This window comes from Cuculus canorus, chromosome 2 (assembly GCF_017976375.1).
Source record: "Cuculus canorus isolate bCucCan1 chromosome 2, bCucCan1.pri, whole genome shotgun sequence".
Lineage (NCBI taxonomy): Eukaryota > Metazoa > Chordata > Aves > Cuculiformes > Cuculidae > Cuculus > Cuculus canorus.
The window spans coordinates 24,430,557-24,448,051 of record NC_071402.1 but is presented as its reverse complement, the minus strand read 5'-3'; the positions used below and the strand labels follow the sequence as shown (position 1 = coordinate 24,448,051).

The 17,495-nt window shown below is 40.5% G+C and overlaps 2 protein-coding genes across 2 annotated transcripts in view; one reads left to right on the top strand and one right to left on the bottom strand.

Annotated features, from left to right (window-relative positions):
- Window positions 1-8,901, top strand: part of ERICH5 (glutamate rich 5) — a 19,505-nt gene extending 10,604 nt beyond the window's left edge. Inside the window, exon 4 of the mRNA XM_054059190.1 lies at window positions 36-8,901. Within this exon, the coding sequence (XP_053915165.1) occupies window positions 36-58 (23 nt within the window). The 3' untranslated portion in view covers window positions 59-8,901. The remainder of the gene's footprint in view (window positions 1-35) is intronic.
- Window positions 8,577-17,356, bottom strand: RIDA (reactive intermediate imine deaminase A homolog). Its single transcript, XM_009558011.2, has 6 exons — window positions 17,226-17,356; window positions 12,865-12,970; window positions 12,259-12,313; window positions 11,413-11,481; window positions 9,769-9,824; window positions 8,577-9,346 (listed from the first exon to the last, which is right to left on the bottom strand). The coding sequence occupies exons 1-6, from the start codon at window positions 17,288-17,290 to the stop codon at window positions 9,284-9,286; spliced, it is 414 nt and encodes a 137-aa protein (XP_009556306.1). The 5' UTR covers window positions 17,291-17,356; the 3' UTR covers window positions 8,577-9,283.
- Window positions 17,357-17,495: the final 139 nt, after the last annotated feature.

The window sequence follows — 17,495 nt, the reverse complement described above, 5'->3', positions numbered from 1 at the left end:
TACTTGTTAAATTCTGTTTTTTCCATTTGTTTCAGAGACAGCTAAAAACAAGGAATAGAAGTTATGTCTATGAACATCTTCTTGGGCCTGCTCTTCTATCCACATGAATATTTTTTAATTTTATTGGGTTGGGAAAATAGAAAAACTTTTATGGATTGAGCCATGAACAAGAGGCATCAGAAAAAGTTTTATATAATATATATTTTTTTGAAGTCAAGCTGCCAAGACTTCAAGTATTTGAAATACCTGAGCTTACACCTCCCTGCCACAGAATGCTTTCTGTACACATCCAGCACAGCGGGATCATTTTCCAATGTCGGTATAACCATTCAATCTTCAATTAAGACTTTTTTCCAGGTCAGATAACTAAACTCAAACTTTTGAAAACTTCAACCAACATTATATAGAATAAAGAATATAAGCATAGCTTTATTTTCCTTTTTTTTCATGGCAGTATGCAGGCAATTTCTCCAAGTGCCTGGACTACAGTGTGTGGAGCTGTTGAAGTGTATAGCACATAGAGGACTGGAAAAGCAAAGTGCTCATTTACCAGGCTGTAATGAAATGCATATATATGTATTTTATGTATATAGCTTTTCAGAAAATGGAAGATGTACAAGGTACAATGTCCAGGACCGAAGGGGGTGTCTGCTGCTCCATCTCCATTTTTAAACATAAATTTATTGAAAGGCTAGTAGTATAATATACACGATGACTTCTGCAAAAACAGGGAGACAAGGGCATCTTTAACTATAAGTAGGATGTTTTAGTCTTATAAATCCTAGCATACTTAAAATATAAAAATAACTTCACAGCTGTTAACATTCATGGTGATAAATAACCTGTCTTTTACTGTGTAGCTCCTCATATGCATTTGTCACTTCTAAAGTAGATTTCTAACCAGAGACATATATAAGCCTCTTCCTAAAGGAGAGTTCATCTATTATATTTCCCTGTAGTGCTGTCCTCCAGGAGAAGTGTGCTATCAGGGACTGTCTGAGTTATTTCCCAAAATGCTAAATAATCATTTTGGAGCTGAAGCTGACTGACAAAGCTTTCAAACAATTTTCCTGTCAAAACGCCCTGAATATAATTAGTATTATGGAACAGATAGCAGAAATTTGTTCTGATGGTGAATGTTGCAAATGGACTATATGTATTATTTGGCACTGTGTTTACAGGATTCTCTGGCATAAGGAAGCAGAATATGTAGAAAAGGTTAGTTATCTATAAAATTTTTACTGTGACCAGCAAGTTATACAAATATCCTGTAAGAGCTGAATTTTGTGCTGCATGTGCACATCTGACTCCAGCTGACTTTGGTTTTTATTAAATAATCTAACTGATATCCTTGGCCTGTCAGCCAAGGATAGGCTTGGGATCAGCCTATCAGCCTTTTGTGCAAGCTGATATTCCTTGACTATATCACTAAATCTAAGGTTTTCTGCTTATCAGCACTCTTTACAAACTTGTCAGCTTCATTTAATGTCAACTTCCTATAGGCAACACCATAAAGTTCTAAAATCAAAATGCACTTTTTTAAGAGATTTTTTGCTAGATGGATGTTGCAGAGTTTTATTTTTTATTTTTACTAGCCTTCTGTAACAGAAAAGTTTAAATATGCAGCTGGTTTGCTAAAAATCTGTTGACACTGAACTGGGAATTAAAAAGTCAAACGTTTTGTTCGCATACCAAAATCATTCCATGACATACCCTGCACTTTAGGGAGCTGAGGAGACAGGGGACAGGTATTTCAGGATAAGCACTCCCCAGGGTGATACAGGACCGGACCAGGCACGCAGCCAGGGCCCACAATGCCCCAAGAACTTCCACCTTCAGCTGCATTTCATGGCTGGTTTCTTCTTGTGAGCCAGCACAACTCTGCGCCCAAATACAGGCAATAAAAATCGGCAGAGAAGCCACATTGATTCCTCACAAGTTACGTGTTAGATCACAAGTTGCAGTTGACCAGCTATCTTAAAGAATTCTAAAGCACAAACCAAGAGTTCTGTGACAGAGATCAGTAATATTAATAGCAACAAAGGGGGCTGCATTTGGAAATATAATATGAAAATATAAGGGAGTCAAGATAAACTGCTCATCTCAGAGTCACTCTTTCTGCCACTGTTGTTATCAAGGAAGACAAGTATCACAGAATCACAGATTCACAAGGTTGGAAAGGACCCACTGGATCATCGAGTCCAACCATTCCTAACACTCCCTAAACCATGTCCCTAAGCACTTCATCCACCCGTTCCTTAAACACCTCCAGGGAAGGCGACTCGACCACCTCCCTGGGCAGCCTGTTCCAGTACCCAATGACTCTTACTGTGAAGAATTTTTTTCTGATATCCAACCTGAACCTCCCCTGACGGAGCTTCAGGCCATTCCCTCTAGTCCTGTCCCCTGTCACTTGGGAGAAGAGGCCAGCTCCCTCCTCTCCACAACCTCCTTTCAGGTAGTTGTAGAGAGCAATAAGGTCTCCCCTCAGCCTCCTCTTCTCCAGGCTAAACAACCCCAGCTCTCTCAGCCGCTCCTCGTAAGACTTGTTCTCCAGCCCCCTCACCAGCTTTGTTGCTCTTCTCTGGACACGCTCCAGAGCCTCAACATCCTTCTTGTGGTGAGGGGCCCAGAACTGAACACAGTACTCAAGGTGCGGTCTCACCAGTGCTGAGTACAGAGGGAGAATAACCTCCCTGGACCTGCTGGTGACCCCATTTCTGATACAAGCCAAGATGCCGTTGGCCTTCTTGGCCACCTGGGCACACTGCTGGCTCATGTTCAGTCGGCTGTCAACCAGCACCCCCAGGTCCTTCTCTTCCGTATCAATTTATGTCCTTAAGGAATGTGAACAGAAACAAAAGGAATATAAGCCAGTCAATGACTCAACAGCATCAGCCCTTCTTACATGTCTTTAGCCATTACATATTCTATAATTACAACAGATGAAAGCTATCTTTTCCTTTCTAAAACACGAATTATACTTGATGCTGTGCTAAATCCCTTAAGTTACCACAAGATCACAATGTGGCTGCTAGATGTATGGTGAACATCCCTACCTTCAGAAATACACCTAGGTCGCGTTGTTCATAGTCTGTAAGCTACCAAAGCATGAAGTACGCATAAAGGGCCAAAATACATGCAGTTATTTGCCTCTGCAAATCTGAGACATCACAGAGGTTGCCAAGGGCAGAAACTGGCCTATGGATCAAAATGCTTCAAGTTAAGGGCTGAGAAGAGGACATGCTCCAACATCCATGTTCACAAGATATACCTCCAGAGGTATCGCAACATACCTAAGCACCTTTTTTTTTTTAAACTATAATCAAAACACAAAACAATAAAAAATGTTTATCAAAAGCTATGCAACCTTAGGTAGAAGTAATCATTCTATGCCACAGGGAATGCTGGGCAGAACACTTGAAGGAACAAACTTAAGTTCCAAGCTAACAAGAAAGTTATGGTTAGGAATTTTGTTTTGATTACCAAAAAAACACAGCCCTAAAAGAGGTTAAATTTGCACCCTGCCAGCTCTGTGCAGACACAGACACATACTGTGATAGGATCCCAGGAGACGCTTGGCAACCTGTTCAGCTAGGATTGGCTCTTTTACTCAATGAGGAACTGCTTTCAGGTAAAAACTGCAGCAAGATCAAGGTGCTTGTGGCAGAAGATTAGAACAGTCCAAGTTTGGCTATGTGCTTTAACAGAGAACAAAGTTTTAATAAAGTAGGTACTGGACTGTATATTTGCACTGTTTAATCCACAGAGAACAATTATTTGAAGAAGAAATAAAACTAAAAGAAACTTCTGGTAGAACATGCAAATTTAAATACTGTTTTACTTTCACAGAAATAGAGAACCTGTTTTCTTGGGTTTGTTTTTTTTTTAAAGTTACACGTGATTAAAACAAATTTTTAGCAGTGAAATTAGAATGCCAGAAGCTGAATTACAGCCATGTTAGTGGCTTGGTCTAGCAAACAAAAAAAAAAGCTACGTTTAACTTACCTCTAGTTAAAACAGGATTTATTAACTGTTTGTGTACTTTAGTGAACTAAGACTTAAGAGATATCTATGATACTTTTCATATTGGAAAATTATGGGGCTTAGCCTTTTTGTTTTAAAAAACAGAATTAAATACGTCTGCTTAAAAAAATAAAGTTTTAAACTTATCTATAGAAGGCTGATTGTTTATGTTGAAAACTGCTATGTTATAGCTTTAAATAAAAGTTTCAGTTGCTCTAGAATTCCTGTACATGAAGAACACATATTGAAATCTGAGCCATTCAAGAAACTGTGCAACTGGTCTCCAGCTAAAAGCTAAGGAACTGGAGAGCTAAAAGTGGATTTCAGTTCCTGACTTTTTGCAGAATGGCACCTACTTACTGATACAAACATTTTTAATGAAGTAACATGTTGAGTCTTGTTAGCCACATCCACCAAGTATTTTTTTCCAGGTGTTTTACTTACATGTCAGTCTCAGATTGTACCTTACTGCAGAAGCAAAAAGGTTTTCATACTCCTTTGTACCAGTGAAGTTATCCAAAGGAATTCCCTAAAGGACTTACGGCAGCAAATGGACAAGTCAGTACACAACCGCCCCAATAAAATATCAAAACTGCCATCTAGTGTTTGGTTCAAGGTTGGCAAGAGGCAGCACAGCATAAATAAGGCAGTGGAGACTCATGTGAGAGGTAAGAAAGTATAACCATAAGCAATTATACAAGGCTGAACTTAGCTCGTGTTCAACACTATTGAAATCTGTTCAAGGTGAACTTTAATTAAATCTGTACAAATAAGTGAAATGTATTCCAACAAAGTAATCCCCTGTGAGAAAAGCTGTAACAGAGAACTACCTAGAAATTAGGAATCTGTTTAAAAATTACTTCATTTAGTTACATTATTCTTAACTATTTTAAACTGACAAAGTAAAGTAACATTTCCCCTGTGTTTCCTAAAAGTCATATTCATGTTATCACTAGCTCCTTCCTAACAAGACTGATGTGTTCTTAGGTGGGATTGCTTCTTGAATTGGAGCTGTAAAGCATGAAAGACATGCCAAGTATAGTATAGCCAAAGAGACAGAACAACAGCAGAAGGCAAAACTAATAAAGTGTGTAGGAAGTTTATATGCAGAATCTGGTAGTTTTCAAAAGTTGTTGCTTGGACAATCACTTTTTAAAATACCAAAAACATTATCTCGCTTCTAATAGAAATAACTATCTCCCCTTTTGTCAAGTGAAGACAAGATAGTGCTGTAAAGAAAAAAAAAAATCCCTATATCTGTACATACTTGCTGTGACAACCTCATTGTAAAGATACAATTTACAAGTTCAGTAAAAAGCAGGAGAAATGGCCGCTTTGCAACACATCCAGAAGGGGTAAATAGGGTGATCCAACTACCCCTCTGGTGTATGCTAATGTGATACCAGGAATACATAAAAAATACAAAATACGGTTACTGCAATAGGCTAACTGAAGTAAGAGGAGCTGGAAAGTGTAGCTGACAAGCAGGAAGGTAAGAAACCACAAGTAGGGCACTTAAAGAGTTAATCCAAAAATGGAAGATTATTCACACAAAGTGGTTGTGGTATCGAATCCAAGGGTATTTTCAGACAGGCAATATCTGCATGTGCCATTCAAAGGCAGACGCCGACACAGTGCTGCCAGACTGACTTTTTCTTGTGTGCTTACCACATGAAAATCATGAACCAATTACAAGTATGTGAGATGATCACGAGTAGGCATTATACACAGAAGACAAATGATACACACAGAGGAAATGAAGATTGGACTTGAGTTGTTGGGCAGGTGAATCCACAGTGCTATGACTGGACCTGTAGCAAACCAGTGTTATGCCCTCTCCTTGCATAATGGCTGCTTTTATAGCTCACCAAAATTGAGTGAGTTTGGTCACATGAGATGGGATAAGAAATAGCTTCTGAAGCACTCGGTCATGGCATACAAACAGCAGTTTCTCACCATACACTTGACAAAACAGATACAGGTTTCTACCACTGAAACAGTGCATTCTCCAAGCTGCCGTGTATTGCTATTTTCACTTTCATACAGTCACAGAATCACTAGGTTGGAAAGGACCCACTGGATCATTGAGTCCAACCATTCCTAACACTACCTAAAACATGCTCCTCAGCACCTTGTCCACCCATCCCTTAAAGACCTCCAGGGAAGGTGACTGCACCACCTCCCTGGGCAGCCTCTGCCAGTGCCCAATTACCCTTTCAGTGAAATTTTTTTTCCTGATGTCCAGCCTGAACCTCCCCTGGTGGAGCTTGAGGCCATTCCCCCATGTCCTGTCCCCTGTCACTAGAGAGAAAAGGCCAGCTCCCTCCTCTCCACAACCTCCTTTCAGGTAGTTGTAGAGAGTAATAAGGTCTCCCCTCAGCCTCCTCTTCTCCAGGCTAAACAACTCCAGCTCTCTCAGCCGCTCCTTGTAAAACTTGTACTCCAGCCCCCTCACCAGCTTCGTTGCTCTTCTCTGGACACGCTCCAGAGCCTCAACATCCTTCGGGTGGTGAGGGGCCCAGAACTGAACACAGTATTCAAGGTGCGGTCTCACCAGTGCTGAGTACAGAGGGAGAATAACCTCCCTGGACCTGCTGGTCACTCCGTTTCTGATACAAGCTAAGATGCCATTGGCCTTCTTGGCCACCTGGGCACACTGCTGGCTCACGTTCAGTTGGCTGTCAACCAACACCCCCAGGTCCTTCTCCTCCAGGCAGCTTTCTAGCCAGACTTCTCCTAGTCTGTAGCACTGCATAGGGTTGTTATGCCCCAAGTGCAGGACCCGGCATTTGGCCTTGTTGAACCTCATGCCACTGGTCTCAGCCCAGCAGTCCAGCCTGTTCAGGTCCCTTTGCAGAGCCTCCCTACCCTCCAGCAGATCCACGCTTCCACCCAGTTTAGTGTAATCTGCAAACTTGCTAAGGGTGCACTCAATGCCTTCATCCAGGTCATTGATAAAGACATTGAACAGAGCTGGACCCAGTACTGAGCCCTGAGGAACTCCACTTGTAACTGGCCTCCAGCTGAAGTTAACTCCATTGACCACCACTCTGGGCCCGGCCATCCAACCAGTTTTCAACCCAGGAGAGTGTGCGCCCATCCAGGCCCGAGGCTGACAGGTGCTGAAGCAGAATGCTGTGAGAAACTGTGTCAAAGGCTTTACTGAAGTCCAAGAAGACTGCATCCACAGCCTTTTCCTCATCCAGTAGTCAAGTCACTTTGTCATAGAAGGCAATCAGGTTAGTTTGGCAAGATCTGCCTTTCATGAACCCATGTTGACTCGGCCTGATCACCCAGTTCTCTTGCATGTGCCTCACGATAGCACTCAAGATCACCTGTTCCATGACTTTCCCCGGCACTGAGGTCAGACTGGCAGGCCTGTAGTTCTCTGGATCCTCCCTGCAACCCTTCTTGTTGATGGAAACAACATTAGCCAGCCTCCAGTCCAGTGGAACTTCCCCAGTCAGCCAGGACTGCTGGAAAATGATGGAAAGGTTTGGAAAGGACATCCGCCAGCTCCTTTAATACTCCTGTGTGGATCCCATCCGGCCCTATAGACTTGTGGGTGTTTAGCTGGGCAAGCAAGTGTCTAACCACCTCCTCTTGGATCATGGGAGCCTCATTCTGCTCCTCAAACTCCTGGGTTTGTACACAGGAGGAACAACTTCTCTTACTATTAAAGACTGACACAAAAAAGGTATTAAGTACCTCAGCCTTGTCTTCATCCCTTGTCATTGTTGTTCCTTCTGCATCCAATAGGGACTGAATATTCTCCCTAGTCCTCCTTTTCTTGTTAATGTATTTGTAGAAAGATTTTTTTATTATCTTTCACAGACTTAGCCAGTTTGATTTCTAGTTGGGCCTTAACCCTCCTGATTTTTTCCCTGAACGATCTCACTTCGTCCCTGTAGTCTACGCAAAACGCCTGTCCCTTTCTACACAAAGAAAATGAAGATACAGCAGCAGTAGCATCCCATACCTAATTGGATGGCTATCTTCACAGAAAAGTGCAAAACAGAGACACTGAAGTGGACAAAAAACAGAAAAGAATTTCTGGTCATTTCCCCTAAATAAACCAATACTGTGCTTAGTCATGTGGCTGTGAGGAAGACAGGGAATCAACTCTACCACCATACAGCTGATTTTCGAACAAGTTCCTTAAAACACCACATCCATTTCTACTTGTTTAGAAGATAAGTGCAGAGGGATGAGGACTTATTAGAATCGCTAGTCTGATATCTCAATATTGCTCAATCACCCCATTAAGCAGATGCTTCTGTTCCTAGTGGCAGGGAGAAAAATGCCAAGAACTGTAATGCCATGGTAGTTGAAAGCTTCCTGTCTTGGATTATTTTCATCCTTAGCTATTAGGAGACAGATAATAAAGCTATTATTTTGCGGTTAATTATCTCTTATAGAAAACGCAAGATGGGCTGTTTTGTAATGGAGTATCAAAGCATTACCAGGATAAGAAGAGTTTGTTCCCAGAATAGACAAGCACAGGTTTACAGATGCAATTACCATTTATTCTATTTAAATAGAATTTTTTTCAGGTGGTTTGTTTTGTTTTAAATCAAAAGATAGCCAAAGGTAAATTGCTAAGAAAACGGTTATGAAAAAGGTTATAGGCAGAGATTAATTTACAGGCAATTTATAGTCACCACTTTACTTCAGAAAAGCATGGTTTTCTTCTTTCTGAAATTAACATCATCTTTCTTAAGCAGTTGTTCACATATGAAAAAAACTGTAAGTCCCAACAGTAACCTATTCAGTAAAGAAAGTTCAAGACAGGTCAGAAAAATACTCCCAAAACACAAAAGTGAAGACATATGCTAAGCAATTCAAGTGTTCCGTTTTCCCATTTCTGTCATTTGCTCTTATTAAAATTGTTATAAAAAACTACTATTACAAATCATTACAGTATTCCATGTCCAGATCACCAAACTGTCATACATTAACTGAAATGTATACTTCAATGCCTGAATATCCATCACAAAATAAGGGCCCTGTCCTGCAAACAAGCTCAGCTGACATTAGCAGGACTCCTGGAGTTTCAGGGTTGGCCTGCAGAGAACTCACTGTTAAGCTTGTATTTTAGAGAATCCAAGGCCACAATCCAGAAGAAGGCACTTTTCCTTGGTAAATTTGGTGATTTCAACTGTATGTGACTTCTGATAGTCAACTGTAGGAATTAGATGTAAGCGAGAAGTATTAAATCTAAAACTGCTGTTGTAGGATATTCAGTCTCTATTTATAGTCAGGCTGAAGCATCTTGGAGGGGTCCTTGAATGGCAATAGCTTCAATCTCAACTCGGGCACCCTGTGAGAAAACAGTGAAGAAAAGTATTAGGAATTGAATATACCCATTTTATGAAGCAACTGGACATGTAACAACTTTGTAAGAACAGAGTACCATTTGAGGGAGAATATACTTTTGACAGTTACTAATTTAGCAATGGCAAATAATATTGAAAATTAACTTCACTCATCTTTCAGCGTCATAACCCCTTATTTCTAGTGTTGTAGCCATATCTTCCACCATACAGATATATCTCTCTCATTTTCAGATCTCTTATGTGTGGGAAGTCTAGTGTACTTGGAAACAAAAACTAAATTCTTAGGCTTCTTCATTAAAATAATTGCAGTTGAAGCTATTCCAGAATAAGAAAAGTTGTCATAATACTTCAGAAGCGAAGAGTTTCAGAATTAATTTTTTTTTGTAAGCAGAAAAGTGACACTTACCTTTGGCAAAGCAGCAACTTGATAGGCTGCTCTGGCTGGGAAGTTTGTCTTGAAAACTGTAATTTAAACAGAGACATCCACCAAGAACTTAACTTTGCTTGATAAAACACAACTAAAACTCATCCGTATAAAATGCAGTCATTGGAACGGTTTCAGGTTCAAGGTTACAAGGTGGTTTTCTTTGACAGCTATTGTTTCCCCCTTGTTATTTTTTTCCTGGTCACTGAGTGTTCTAATACCTCAGCAAGCTGCCATTCATCATCAAGAAGGCAGCTAGAGTTGTGACCTAGTGGCCAGTGATACCTTGCACTCTGCTGACACTGCACGGCCTTAACATCAACTCGGCTAAATATTAATCAGAATGATCATCCAAGTGCAAAGACCAGGGAGAGGGCTCCTTCACAGAAAGAGCGCTCCTTCACAGAAAGAGCAAGTGGGGAAGCAGGCCCCTGTCAGAAGAGTCATGAGCAAAGACTCCAGATTTGCATAAAATCCACAGGGATCCAATCTTAATCATAACAAATAAAGGCAGAGAATAGGCCCTTGACCCAATCATCCATTCCCAATTAGGCCTGGTGCTCAAGGATACTAAAATGGCAGGGGGAGGAGGGAGGTGAGGCAGGGAAAAGAGTATCAGTCAAGGTGTAAGAGCTGAATTTCTACAATCATACAGTAGTTCAGTTTGGAAGGACCTTTAAACATTACCTCATCCAACCCATCCCCTGCCACATGCAAGAACACTTTTCACAAGATCAGGTTGATCAAAGCCCTATCCAACATGACTTTGAATTATGCAAATTCTTTAGTAGTCAAGTTTTACCAGCGAGAGTCAACACTAAGCTCAGAAATGTGGATCTCGGGGTACTGCACTGACCAGGCAGGATAATAACTCACAAGCAAAGCAGAGTAAGAACTGCTTTGTTGAACTACAGGTAGAAGGTGACAAGTAAAATAAGTATCCAGCTGGTCTATTTTTACCCTGCTTAAATGCCCACATAATTCCACTTTGACACGCAGAATACTATTGATAGCTCCTCAACGAAACTTCAATCAGGATCAGATGTTGCTATCTAATTAAAACCCAAACCTTTATAAAAAAGGAACTTGTGTACATACTTTTGCAAATTCTTCTGCACAATACAGCTCACTGGAAGCACCCATTTCAGTCTATATTGTTTTGTTAAACAAGTATTACTTTTTTTTTTTTCCTTAAGAGGAACAGTGAGGCTCATACTTGTATAAAAAATGAGCCCTGTCCCATAAAAATAAGCCACAAATCATTAAAAAAAATACAAATAGACTTTAAAGAAATGGAGATACAAAATCCGAAAGTAATTGAAGGCTGCCTACAGCAGAATCACACAGCATCTATCAAGATAAAGAGGCATAGAAGATCAACCTGCAGGGATAACAGGAGTTGTTCTTCACATGACAGTGGGATGATAGGACAAATGCACCAGAAATTGTGCCATACTTGATCTAGTGCTGGCAAATTATATATTTTTTTTTAATTTTATATTTCTACTGGAATCTCAAACAATCTGGAACTGCATCATCCAAGTCCTTAAAATACTTCACTTACTGTGAATATAATTGGTTCTACAAAGCATACTGGTTCAACAGAGACAAAAAAGATCTACTTACACTGTTTGTAAATATCATTAATATCATTGAAGTCCTTCATGTCTGCCATCAAAACTGTGGTCTTCACAACTAGAAATTACATAACTGTAGTTATTTTAGACCTTTGACTTATACACAAAAATTGAAAATCTTTAGTGCATTCCACACCTTCATTCCATAAGGTTCTCAAGTATTCCAAACGAGAAATTTTGCTAAAAGATATTGACCATTACAGCTACCACCTAGAGAACCACCTAAAAAATCTGAATACCTAGAACACAATAAAACTTTAAGAAATTAGACATTCCTGACAAGCTCTGAATATATCCATTTAAAATTTCATTCTAAGCCAAATTCGTCCAAGAAGCCCAGAAATGATAAGCACGTCAACTAAAGTCTGCTGCCCAAAGTCAAAAAAGGGCCTCAAAATACAGTCTATGCCAGAATTTTTTTACTCATGACTGCCCAAGCCAAAATTAATACTGGTTTGGCTCCACTGTTTGATTACTTTTTTGGGGAGAAGGTGTCTATGTGCCTAGAATATTAACACCATAGATAGAAACTTGCTTTCACCTGGATCAAAGCCGAGGATGCTCAGAATGCCTGTAGTCAGGTGCAGCTCTCTATACCAGAGCTTCCCAAGTAGGAAGTTAAAAACATTAGTACCATGGGCAGAAACTTCTGGTGAAAGGCTGAGTTCCATTGATACCCATCACAGCCTTCCACATTGATTTCTTTATTTTTTTAACCCAGACTCATGATTCCTTTTGTTTCTGCCAGATATTTAAAACAACTGAACATTTAGCAAATTTTTTTAAATCTAGGTAAAAGCAACCACTTGTTTGCCACCATCACAGCAGTGCTTACCATTCCCATAGTCACAGCCTGCAGCTTTGAGGATTTCCCCCATGTTTTTTAGAGCCTAATGAAAAATGAGACAAAAATCTTAACTATCAGCTGGGTTTTATTTAGGTAACAAACACAGGTTGTAACTTGGCTACATCCATTTTAAACTATAATTTCACGCAGCAAATCTTGAAATGTCCTCAATGGGTAAACAAAGTCAGAAATTAATACGAGCAAGTTTCTAATAAACCACAAATACTAAACCATAGATTCACAAGGTATAAATGCGTGATACAGCTCCATCTCATCCTGTTACCTCAAACCACCTCTTTGCTGCTGGGGGAACAACTCCTTTCTTGGGTTAAGCCAGGGTTTTTATTGGGGTCTGAACTTTCATTAAAAACACTGATTCTTCGCGACTTTCCTACATGAAATACAGATTCCTCCCTGACCTCCAAGTTGTTTGCATGGAAAATGACAGGGTTAGGACGGAATTACTTTCTCCTGCTTTTCCCTCATCTTCAAGGATGGGAAACATGCTCTCTAGCTCCCTTCAGTTTTTCGTGTCCATCTTTAACTAAGCATATGCTAACATCATTAAGAGTTCATTGCTAGAAGACATCTTACCTGCTTAGCTTCTTCCTTTGCCCCTCCAGAAACAAGCTGCCCAGTGGAAGGTTCTACACCTATCTGTCCTGCAATGTACATCGTCCGGTCTACCAGCACTGCTTGGCTGAAAACACAAGTGTTGTTTTAGGTTTAATGCTTCTCCATCAAAACATTTAACTATCTGAAAACACATTTCACATTTTCTTCAGTAGTTTATACTATCTCAAAAAGATAGAGGACTGAGGTTATGTAAACAATCGTAAATTCAATCTGCTTATGTTTTTTTAAGAGCTGGTATTAGACCACCTATGGACGCACATAGCTCTGTTTTTGAGGAAATAAACCCTGTTTCTCAAAGGCACAAAGTACGAGTGCAGCAACACAACACTAAACTAAGCTACCAGCTTCCATACTGCAGATAGGAGAGGGGAGGTAGAGTAAATAAACATATCTTTTTCACCTGCCCAGATAAATATTCCATCCTTGTTTGAGAAGTAAACAAGATCTCTCATCTGCATCTCAGCTACAGAGCAACGGAAGAAAAAAAAGAAAAAAAAAAAGAAAAATCCTAAGAGGGATGATTAGAAAAATTTAACATTTTTCTTCTCAAACAGGCACCATGATAATGAGTGACAGCTAGTTTTCTGGCAGTATTGCTCCAGAGCCACAAATTTGGCTAGTCAGCACAATACCTTGATCACTCTATTCCCAGAACAATCACCTTCCTCTCACCAAATAACCTGAGTGACCTGTTGGCTAGGTTAATTCAGAAGAATGCAGAATTTAAGCTGTTTGCAAAATATTTTAATGTAAGTGTCAGGTGTGTTTTTGCTGAAGCAGAGTTGGCAATTATCAATGTCTCTAATTACCACAAAGAGATTAAAAGATTAAAACAAAGATTTAAGCTACCTAGCTAACATTACGCAAGAGACAATTTTCAGCTGGTAATTAGAAGTATTTTGCAAGAAATTGGAGAAAGATTTTTTTGAAAGTGGCTGTGGAACTAACACAGTCTTCTTCTTCTCTCTTCTCATTCCATGAGAAAACACCTTGCTTTGAAAGTTCAATAAGCATCTTTCATTACACAGAGTTAGGGATCTAAATTAGGAGGTTAAGCTTCCCTTTAATATCAATGGAAAAGTAAAGGGACTCTTTCAGAGAACATTTTTCTTACATCTCCTAACTGAAATTGACTCAGTTGGATGGTCTCAATTCATTGACTTCACAGGGGACTGACCTAATTTAGGAACTCCATAAAACAATTAGAGTTGGCACAGTAGATTGCCTCTCACCTCTCCTTCTACCTCATCCTACATTTTCCTGTAATTTAATAAGGGGAAGAAAATTGCTAGTAACTTTAACGATAGAGTAAAATGTCTTATGTGATTATTTTCTCTATCATCAACTAACAAAACTTCAGTAAATCAGAAAGCTACATGATTTGAATAGAAACCAGTGAATGAAGTAGTTTTCTAGCCGATTCAATCCTGTTGATAGAAAATGTATGTATGAACCAAAAACACATACTTCATTAATTTTGTTTTCTTTCCTGCCACGTCCTGCCTCGTTTAAGACTCAGACCCTCAGACCACAAACTTCCCTTTCTAGCTGAAGTACAAAGAACCATGCAACAAGAAGGTATGACCTCTCTAAAAGAAAGGATTGTCTTATACTAATTATTATAATGCAAATGACACAAGAAAATCCTCATACCAACAAAGGTGCTTGGACAGTCCTAAACAATGAATGACTGGGGAAAAAAAACCAAGCTGAACTCTTCTGAATCCACTGCCAGATCAACATCCACAAGCAATCTTATTGAATCCCCTTCTCTGCTCAACTTCCTCTTCTTGGTATGCTAACCCATGGAATTCTCCATTCACTGAGATTATTAACAATTTACCAAGTAAAGGATATACTTCTACTGCAGTCAAATGCACAGGTGAAGCTCAGAGAGACTCCAGCTGTACAAACTCCAATCACACTTTAACTGCAGAGGTATCCTTTAACTAGGGTCAATCATAGCTACTCATTAATCTCTGCTTCAGCTGAGATCTGAGTGCATGCCTAAAGTCATTTGCACTTCAATATACTTAAGTATGTAGCTGGATGGACATTAAGACCTTTGAAGAACATCAGCCATCAGAGAGATTATGTTAAGAAGCACGCTCTTTAAAGACAAGGACTGCAAAATTAATGAGAACTTCTTTACACAAATAATTATTGATTAATACAAGAACAGTATCTCTGCCGTGTCTTGTAAAGTTTATTAATGATATATATATCTATAGAGAGAGACACACACACACAGAGACACAAGTGTTTTTAGATATCTACCTATCTCGAGGTACTTGAAATGGGATGCAATAGAGAAAATAAAAGAATACATTAAAAATAGGTCACTAAAAAGCATACTGAAGGGCTGGAGCAAAACCAGGAATGCAGCCCATACACCCATTTCATATTAAGTCCTCATTTCTGTTACCACGTTTAAACTCCTCAGCAGAGATGTAGCAGGTACTTCTTGTGCAACTTGTGCTCTGTTGACTTTGGCAAGTTTACTGACATCTGATAAAATAAGTTAGTGATAAACTTATTGAAGTTAAATGGGTCAGATGATTAACAGGCTGCATAATAAACAGTATTTTGGCAAGAACTATCAATAAGCACAAAATGCTTCTTCAGGTGGAAAGCTCTGTTGAAGGTTAGGTCAGTTCAGGCGAAGGGGTGTGCAGCTGAAGAATTTTGCTTTACCATGTCTTAGATGTTCTCCTAACACAAGCATTGCCAGACTCCTGGCTGCAATCCACCAACAGCCTATTGTTGACAGAAGTTAGCCTTCACGTCACGCCTCTCTGCTCCTACACTTTCTATTTCTCCATCTTTACAATTCCTATAAAGAACACAAAGGCTGAAGCATGGAAAACTGAGTTTCAAAGTAATGGAGACAAAACCACACATGGTAGGCACTAAAATATTACAAACGGAAAAGTTTAAGCCAGAGGAGTTGGTATTTATACTTGGAAAACAAAGCCTGCATGCAGAATTAAAAGTTCTTAGAAAACACCCTGATAAAAATACCTCAGTACCTTAGCTGTAAGAATCTAGTATAGTCATTAAACGTTTTTTCCACATCCACAGAGCAGGGAAAGACCTTTCTCCAATTAAAATTAGAATTTTTAAAAATTATATTCAAAACTGTTGCAACTAACAACTTACTTGTGAAAATGTTGAACATCTTCTTGTATATTTTTATAGCAGTTAGATTTTAGACTGAAAAGCATTTCTAACCTGCTGGCCGTCACACACAAAATAATTAAACAGTTGCAGTTCCCATGCACGAAACTCTGGCTGCTAAAGGACATCCTGGATAGGGCTCTGCCTCCACTGTTCATCCTCCGGAGTCCACATTCACTGCTAACTTGCCTTTGAGGCGTGTTTTTTTCTAAGTGATACTTTTTTTCCTTGGGAAGAAGTGTTCTTTCCCCTGAGTTTGTTTTGCTTTATTTTGTTTTCATTCACTACCACTTTCAGAATCATTTTCCCAAAGTGATTTTTAGAGAGAGTTTTTAAAACCTTACCTAAGATGATCCAGACACCCCTTAGTTTGTATCAAAAACGGTGTGGCTGGCAGGACCAGGGAAGTGATTCTCCCCCTGTACTCAGCACTGGTGAGGCCACATCTTGAGTACTGTGTTCAGTTTTGGGCCCCTCATATAAGAAAGACATTGACATCCTGGAGCGTGTCCAGAGAAGAGCAACGAAGCTGGTGAAGGGGCTGGAGGACAAATCTTATGAGGAGTGACTGAGGGAACTGGGGTTGTTTAGCCTGGAGAAGAGGCTGAGGGAAGACCTTATTGCTCTCTACAACTAGCTAAGAGAAGGTCACAGAGAGGTGGTTGCTGGTCTCTTCTCCCAAGCGACAGGTGAGAAGAAAAGAAAGGATGACCTCAAGCTGCGTCAGTGAAAGTTTAGATTGGACATTAGGAAAAATTTCTTCACAGAAAGGGTTAGCAAGCACTGGCACAGGCTGCCCAGGGAGGTGGCTGAATCACCATCCATGAAGGTGTTTAAAAGACAGGTCGATGAGGTACATGGGGACATGATTTAGTAGTGGACAGGTACGGCTGAAGGTGATGATCTCAAAGGTCTTTTCCAACCTAATGATTCCCGGCCAGGCTGAAGTTTGCCGCCAGGACTGCGGACGCGCTGGTGCTGCAGGAGCCTCCGGGGGGGTTCCCAGAGGAGCCCCCGCTCCGCCCGCCTCGCCACAGCACCCAGAGCTGCCCCTGCAGACCTCCTCAAATCCCTACCGGCAAACCCAGCTCCCGCTCAGCCCTGCTTCTCCCAGGAACACACCCTGCCCCTGTCACGCATACCTGTACGGCCCCATCGCAGGGGGAGCCTTAGCACTGCTGATTATTTTCTTCACGAGGGAAGCCATCCTCACCACCAACCCCGCTCGCACTCTGCTCAGAGTGTCCGCGCGGGGTCTGCTGGGAAATGTAGTACTTCTGAGGGGGCGTGGTCGCACCGCCCCGTCGGCTGGTATCATTTTCCCTCAGGGTGTTCTGGGAAATGTAGTGCTTTTGTGAGGGCGCGCGCTGGCGCCACTCCGTTGCACCCTCTCTGCATGGGCTTCTGGGAAA